Raw genomic sequence first — 8,453 nt, forward strand, 5'->3', positions numbered from 1 at the left:
GATTTACACTGAGATGCTTGACTATGTTACCGCCCAATAGAAATGAAGATCTTCAACAGACAAGATCCTGTACAAAATGTTAGAGAGGCTTTAATATTTCCGTTCAGAATAAACAAAACACATTAATTTGCTTCATTTTCTCTTCTTTCAGTGCTTCTGCAATACGATTATATCTTTAGACTATTAAAATTGCATGATACTGCATGGTAATTGCTATTTGCATACAGCTGTTCTTACTAATACAATTCATAATCAATATTATTAAATAATATACTATATTACATAACAGCACATCATATTTCTGAAAGTGATTATTGGGAGTGAAAGTAAATTATATTTATATAGTCAACATATTTATATAGCCAACATTTATATAGTTCTCCATTAAATGCATTCTATGTTTCCGCCTTATGCATTTAGGTTAGGGTGACCACAATTGGGATGCTTATTATGAATGCTAAATGAACTGTGCTGTGTGCATGTTCACCAGCCAACCATCTAGTCCATGGTATATAGAGGGTGGGGGGTCTCTCTCTACATTTTCAGGGGCACCAGAAAATTACGTCTTTCACACTGTATCTCACAAATGTATATTCACTGTCCCTCGCATACATCTGGATTATAACTATTATATAATATAGTTAATATAATTCCATGACATTAAGATCACACATAAAATAATGAAGACTTGTGTTTGTCATTCTGTGTCTCACTTGAAACTGAACGATTTTACTAGGGTCAGTTGGGGGCTTAGCATTGATAAAGTAGTTGTTTCCCGGTATCATTTACATCTCAGTCTATACCATTAGTTAAAGAGAGTAGAAAACAGTATTGTACCAGGAACCTATGGTTATTATGATATTTTTTACATTGTATTTGCTGACCATAAATACATTGTTTGAATTTTTTGATAGTTAAAACTTTATATTTATTTTGAAATAAAGGTTTCTGCTGATACTTAATAACATCATGTAAATATAAAGCTGTGGACCTCTGGACAGGAGCACTTGTCAACTTGCTTCACTTTTCTCCAGGATCCTTGACATTGGGGGTTTCCTACAGCTTGCCATCGTAGAAGCTTGCTTCTGCAAATATACAAAAGTAATACAGTGTATTGATGAGTTAAAATGTCTAAGCACTTCTCGCCTGCTACCAGGGAGTCACTTTCCTCCAATTAACAAGTAGCTGTTACCTTTTCAGAACTACTATATTGTCCTATTTAGCAACAAAAAAGGTCAAGAAATTCTTTCCTGCTGAATTCTGCATCCTCATCCTGTGACCTCTTCAATTCTATACGAGTGAACCCTATGGCATAAATATACCCCCCTAGCCTCAATGAGAAACCTTCTGTATGGATGCTAACCCCATTAAATTATCCAGGGTTGAGTACATTAGCCTGTGTCAATGGCATGGATGGGGTCACTGTGTTAATGCAATATTGCTAGCGGAGGGAAAGGAGATGTTAAACCAGTGTTAACAGATGAGCATGAATAATTGGGAAAGCCAAGAATAGCTTATGAGGCAAATGATGAAATCTAAACAATTGCCAAATTAACATGTGAAGAAATATATGTCACAGAAATAAACACTAGCTACGAATAACGGGTGACGTTCACATATTACAGAACACAATCTCCCATGCTTCAAATACCAAGTGATGAGTAAAAACCGGAGGCTGTCACCCTATAGCACAATATTCCCAGGTGTAATCTGCAGAAGCGCAGAAACTGCTTGGCTTTGGGTTTCTTTTCAGGTCGCCTTGTTGCTTTACCTCATTCCAAGCCTCATATTCATCACGGGAAGAGGAGTGGGGTATCCAGTATTCAGATATGTCTGGTTTTAGTCCCTTTAAGGTGACACATGCCTGCTTACTACATTTACCTGCTAAGCCTTGTTGCAAAACACTTGAATTAATAATTTGTGATACAACAAAGAAACTAGGAACTTTTCAAAAAAAAACACCTCTTGTTGAATTGGTATGGTCTATATTTACTAAAACTAACAGCCTACCCTGTTACTTTGAAAGGGATGGTAGGAAATATTAAAATTTCTAACCCATCAGTATCATTGCCATCTCCATAGCAACGATGGTTTCTGATGTCCATTGCCGGATGCTGACATGCTACACAGACCGTGTATCCTTCACGCAAATACTGCATCCAACGGGCATGTGGCCGGTTCTCTGACAGGCAAGCTTGAGATAAGGATTGTATCTGAAACTCAACACAGTACCTGATGGGAAAAAACATCTAGATAAATGGACAGAGCAAACCTTTAGAAAACATTTTGTATTGAATGATATGCAAGACATCTTTCTGGACAAAATGAATTTGCAGAGCCTTCAGAACGGGGCAACCAGGACTCCCGCTCTATTTCATGCAAGTTTGAGAGAAGCTAGGACCTGAAATATGACATTATATATCAGGTCTCTGCTTAATTGGAGAGACCACAAACATAAAGGAGAGCTTTAAGTACAGACAGTGCCGGGCTCTCCTATGTGCAGGATGTCCACTTGTCCCTGCCCAAGGGTGGCCCTGATGGTACCTGCCAATTATGGGGAAGAAGCCTGTCACCAGCAGTTAGATGAATAGACTATATATATATATACTGTATATACAGTATGTGTGTGTTTGTTTGTTACCCTGAATCCTCTGTAACAGATGACCAGTCACGAGACAAAGTGCGTTTTCTTCTTGCTTTGTTGTACTCAGATGTAGTTATAAAAGCAGGCACTATAATGACAAAAGAATGTCTAATGTAAGCATGCTATCCAAAGCTGGAATCTAATATTCTTCAGTAGTATATCTATACCCAAACCTGGCTAGTCCTTTGTCTCTAGGAGTCGCAGCCTCCAGGCTTTTGATGTCTGGGTTGGGGGTGGCTTTTCTCTACAACCACTTCCACACTCTTCCTGTACACTCTGTCCCCCTTTCTTATCCCAAAATGGATAGTTATACCCCTTGTGTATAATGCTGGCCGTATATCCTACTATTTAGATTTTTTTATTAAGGCAGGGGACAGCTGGCATCTTTCAGCCCAAGGGGTTGAAGGGGCAAGAGCCCAACTGCCTCCTCTGCTCACAACCAACCTGCTGTAGGCTGCCACACACTGTGATGCCCCAGACGAAGTTTGGAGAAGTCTTACCAGCCCAAGGGGCAATTGCACCCTTCAACTAAAAAAGTATATGTATATTAACATTTTCATTACAAGAATGTAGGGTTTCTACCCATGCATAAATCCCTGCTTTCAATGAATACACTTCTACTTTCTAGTGTTCATCTCCAAATCTTACAACCTAAAATAAGTTTCGTAACTATACAGATATGAAAACAATGAACAACTTACCATATGAATGTCCGCAGTCCTTGCCCTGGGACGTGTAGTACTCAAGACACCCAGCCTTTTCTTCCAGTGGTGGGCAGGTCTCTCCTCCGTTTTCGGGCTCCTGTACCACTTCTCGTCTGCGCACCCGGACTGTCGGCGAGCACTGGTTTGCACAGCCGCTCCAGTGACTCCACTCACCCACAACACAGTCACGAGCTAACACAACAAAACACACAAAAGTTTCATAATTACTTAGGTAAATATCTTATAATACACTTTATTAGTACTTCATCTAAATTGCGGTTACTCTCAGTGCATATATTTCAGGTTTTTTTAAACTTCTATATATTTTGTTTATTCATTTTGTTTGAAAATTATACTTTAGCCTGCTAGATAAGTACATAAAAAAAGATGTATAAGGGTTATGGGTGAATCAGAGCCATCCATTTGCTGGTGAGACAAGTGTGTTTTAGACAGGGGCATAAGGCTGGCCCCTGTAGTCACTGGGCCCCTAGGAGGCTCATGGTATAGATGTAGGTCTCCCATTTCCTATTTCTAATTACGGAACACCTCCAACTGTCCAACAAGCCGTTGGCTCATATTTTGCCTCATAATATTTAGATCTATTTTCAGCCAAAATAGGGTGCATACATAGGCAGGGGGCCCTCAACACAGCTTGCAGGGGGTCCCAGGAATTTATATTACGCCACCGGGTTTGAGGGAAACAGCCAAATAGGCTGTGTCAGCCCACTTCTGTTAATATGTAAGGGAATTTACCTCTGATACAGAATCAGTTTTGCTTTTTTTGGCTAGTTAACCCTTTTGCCAAATAACCTAGTCCAGGTGACAGTAACGTTACTGTATAGAAGTGATCAATACCAAGTAAACGGCAGAAAAGCCTATGTCTTCCCTAGCTATGGTTTGTGTGGCAAGTAGTCCCGGTTTGGTCTCTCTCTAATCCACCTTTTTTTTGTCTGGTTTGCATTTTATAAATTTAGAACACAGTAGATTGTTCTCATCACATCAGGCTGAAATTCCACTAACGGCTTCCAAAGAGACTTCATCTAATCCTTTGCCAAGTTTCTTCAGTTTGTCATTTTCTTGCAGTGTCAAAACCAAACAGTAGCTAGTTGTGTTAGCTTGTGCCGTCGTTTCATATGTGGGAGGTATAGGCAAATTCCACGGAAAAAGATTGCGTAATAGATAGATAACTAGATAGGTAGGTAGGTAGATAGATAGACAGATAGATAGATAGATAGATAGATAGATAGATAGATAGATAGATAGATAGATAGATAGATAGATAGATAGATAGATAGATAGATAGATAGATTGGTACCCATATCTTGCCGTCTCCATATATGTGGCATTTTATGGACTGGTGCTATATGTGTCATTTATTTTTCATAAAACTGTATATACAGCGCCACTGTTATTAATGCACATTTAGGACATTAGGAGCGTGAAGGCCAGTGGACTTTGGGCCATGGCTTCTTTACAGTTATCTAGTGTAACGTCTGCCTGACGTGCTTTGAGCTTCTTATTACTTATATTATTGGCCATTTGGCTTCTCGTCTGGACTGAAAGTTGCTAGCCTTCCCCTGACATATACAATATATTATTTATGTTAATATACTACTCTTTTTTGAGGCTATATGGGGTGTTTATTTTAAATCTACCATCTTGCAGCCCTTAAGGATATACTCATCTGATGTAATTACATAATAGTGACTACATAATGAAGGTAATTTAACTGTCTACTGCATTTTAATAAAGGGGATAGCCATCTTTATACAAGTTTCATAAATCAGAGGGACATAAAATGATGTTTTTATAATAATTTACACTACAAACCATTATTTTAAAGAATTCCTTTGACTTTAGTTATTCATTTAATCAGATTTCCTGGGCATAGAATTCTTAATACCTGAGATGATTCACATTTCTGGTGCTATTTTGCACCTTTTCTTCATAAATACTTTTTTAGTGTGAATTATGAAAACATTTTCCCCAAATTCACAATACACACAGTTGCAATTTTCCCTCATATTTGCATCTGTACCATTTTTAAAATCACCCTTGAAGTGAGATGATGAACCAAAAATCACGGTACATTTTGTCAAAGACTTGAAAAAAATTAAAATTACTCATTTTTAAAGCATCATTTTCTCCATTTTTACATTAGAATTGGTCCCAGGGAATAAGGATCATTGGGGACAGGGCAATAAACTAGAGACCAGACAATGAAAATGAGTCACTTCCTTGTATACTGATTGTGATTACGAACCGCCCAGATTAGGAAATTAAAAGGAATTTATGAATTGTTCCAACTCTTCCTTCATTACTTTAATATCATTTCATTTGGATCCCATTCAGAATACAGTCGCACACAACCTGCATGAAATAGTGTGTCATATTTTGACGCCCGTTGAGTAATTTGATATCGGACAAGGTTCTATCAGACTGTTCCTATCAGTTTTACCTGGACAAGCCTGGGAGTAGTCATAGCAGCAGTCCCCGGTGAGAGCGCAGGTCTGATCGCAGAAACAGGTGCCATACACTCTATCCATCCTCCAGCCCTGGGTGGTACATGTTAGGTCCCGACCTTTACAGCACTTGCCAGCCTCCAAGCATCCAGCCTTTGCCAAGCCCCTGAGTCCCGCTAGTCCCATCACACACATCCAAACCCAGTAACCCCAGTTGGTCCTCATTATATCCATATCTACAAAAAAAAAATCCGAATGTCTCTGAACAGCGTAATCAAGTAAACAGATCAGCGTGACAAAGATTCACAAAGTAGACTTTTGTGCCATGGCTGTAGTCTCTGATCTTTGTATCTTCTCATCAGCAGGGATTCTTCGTTCTTTGTTGATTTATTTTCCCTTTTGGGTCAATATTAAAAAAATGACCTATGCGAATACCGATGAGAGTGATGGGAGTTGTAGTCCTCAACAACAGGTGTGCCAGAAGTCCTACAAATGACCTATCATCTGATAATTACCGTGATATTAAACTCCAATGCAATAATATGGCAGAATATCGACAAATCCTCCAGGTTAGGTATAGATGAAATGTATTATTAAGCAGGTGGAAGCGTGAGCAGGTGGAGGTGCGTGTCCCAGAGGCTGCGCAGTGAATGACCGTCGCTTTACTCTAAAGCGCAGCTGGAGGAGCGCATGCACTCTCGCCGCAGGCAGACAGCAGGGAATGAGCCGGAGTTGCTGCCGTCCCTCCCTTTGCCGTTGCTCTCGGTGGAATGTGTGTGTTTGGCTCCCTCCCCGTCCCAGCCACAGGATGATGTAGCACTCGTGCTCAGTGATGTGCTAAGCAAACACTTAGAATACATATTAGTTCATGTTCGCCCATCCACATTCACTTTTTAATTCACGCTCGTTTGGGTAAAAATACAGAATAATATTATTTGTTTAAAAAATTTCTAAATATTTAGCTTTCTTAAAACTAATACCAGCATTTATATATCCTATAATAATCTGCGGCAATAAAAATATTCCAGCTGTGTTATTTTAACTAAGAATTTGTCTGCATTTATCTAACTCGTCACGTAACAACCTCCTGCTATCCTAGTTGATACATTTTTCATGAAATGTGGCTGAAAAAGTGTATTTCCCTCCACAACGGGAACGCTTCGCCTCTAAGAATTTCCCTCGGACTCAGCATACAAAGTTTAGTTACTTTTCAGCATATTGATTATTGCCTATATCGCACACATCGTATACTTTCTTTTAACATCAATGGATCTCCTATAATAAATTTGTCGGAAATGGATCTAGCGGATCTCCCATAATATATATGCCAGAAATAGATCTAGTGTATCTCCTATAATACATATGCCAGGAATGGATCTAGTGTATCTCCCATAATATATATGCCAGAAATAGATCTAGTGTATCTCCTATAATACATGTGCCAGGAATGGATCTAGTGTGTCTCCTATAATATATATGCCAGGAATGGATCTGGCAGATCTCCTATAATATATATGCCAGAAATAGATCTAGCGGATGTCCTATAATACATATGCCAGGATTGGATCTGGTGGATCTCCTATAATATAAACACCAGAAGGAGGATATTATTCTAGCAATGAACTTACTTGTGAGTTTTGCTATTCCCAAAACTTGTAAGGCAAATGGATGTAGCTGTAATTGCCCAAGAGAAAAACGAGTCTTTGGTTGAAGCTGATATCTTTTATTGGGCCAACATAGAAAAAGATGAAGTTACATGAACTTTGGGGACCTCAGGGGTCTCCTCTTCACATTTCATCTATGTTCCATCCATTTGGCCCAAAAAGTATCAACTTCAAACCTTCTCCAGGATTTCTGCCGATGCTCAGGATGCTTGTTGGATCTGCCAATTATTTTTAACATTTGGAATGTGCGTGGAATGATGGGTTAAATGACTTCAGGTGGGTTTTTTGAATCTTGTCACTTAGGTGTCTAATTCAGTAATAGAAATATTATGCTGTCGTGTTAACAGAACATACCGACATCTGTAAATTGGGAATATTTTTGTTGATAAATAATAATGCCACCATTTAAATTGTACAGTGCTACGTAATTTGTTGGCACTTCATAAATAATAATAATAATAATACATATTACCATTAACTAGTCAGCGTTTTTGTATTTTTAATTTAGACACATTTTCTACATTTTGAGATACATGATTATGACGCTTTTGGATGTTGAGCCCTGTGATACTCTTATATTAAGTAAACATTCTGAGCTCATCGGTGGAAGAACATGGGACAGAGGCACGTGGATCCAAAAGGCCTTTCTCTCCTAAAGAGGAACATTTGGGAGGTATGGTGGTACAATGCATCTTGACATTTATTAAAGGATTAAAGATGAATAACATTTTTAATCAGTGTTTGATTTTATATATAAAGGCTATGTATAACAGTATATGGGGAGGCAACATGTGTGGCGAGTAGACCTATTAGGCTGCTCTGATTTCAGAAAACCATGGCGCATTCATCATACACATAAAAAAACACCAAGGACGTTTAGAACAAAAATATCTTCGGCAGGTGTGGAGGCTCTCACCTGGTGGGAGCAGAAGAAGAGCGCCAGGGCAAGAGATTTTTATGTATGTGCGTGTACATATGT

General features: G+C 38.8%; 1 protein-coding gene across 1 annotated transcript; it reads right to left on the bottom strand.

Moving 5' to 3' along the window:
• Positions 1 to 909: 909 nt before the first annotated feature.
• On the bottom strand, positions 910 to 6,053 carry SBSPON (somatomedin B and thrombospondin type 1 domain containing). The gene is made up of 5 exons (XM_053467265.1): positions 5,807 to 6,053; positions 3,346 to 3,540; positions 2,642 to 2,732; positions 2,056 to 2,232; positions 910 to 1,085 (listed from the first exon to the last, which is right to left on the bottom strand). Exons 1-5 carry the CDS (start codon positions 6,042 to 6,044, stop codon positions 968 to 970), a joined length of 819 nt encoding a protein of 272 aa, XP_053323240.1. The 5' UTR covers positions 6,045 to 6,053; the 3' UTR covers positions 910 to 967.
• Between the last annotated feature and the right edge of the window lie 2,400 nt (positions 6,054 to 8,453).

Source organism: Spea bombifrons, chromosome 5 (assembly GCF_027358695.1).
Source record: "Spea bombifrons isolate aSpeBom1 chromosome 5, aSpeBom1.2.pri, whole genome shotgun sequence".
In the NCBI taxonomy this organism is placed as follows: domain Eukaryota; kingdom Metazoa; phylum Chordata; class Amphibia; order Anura; family Pelobatidae; genus Spea; species Spea bombifrons.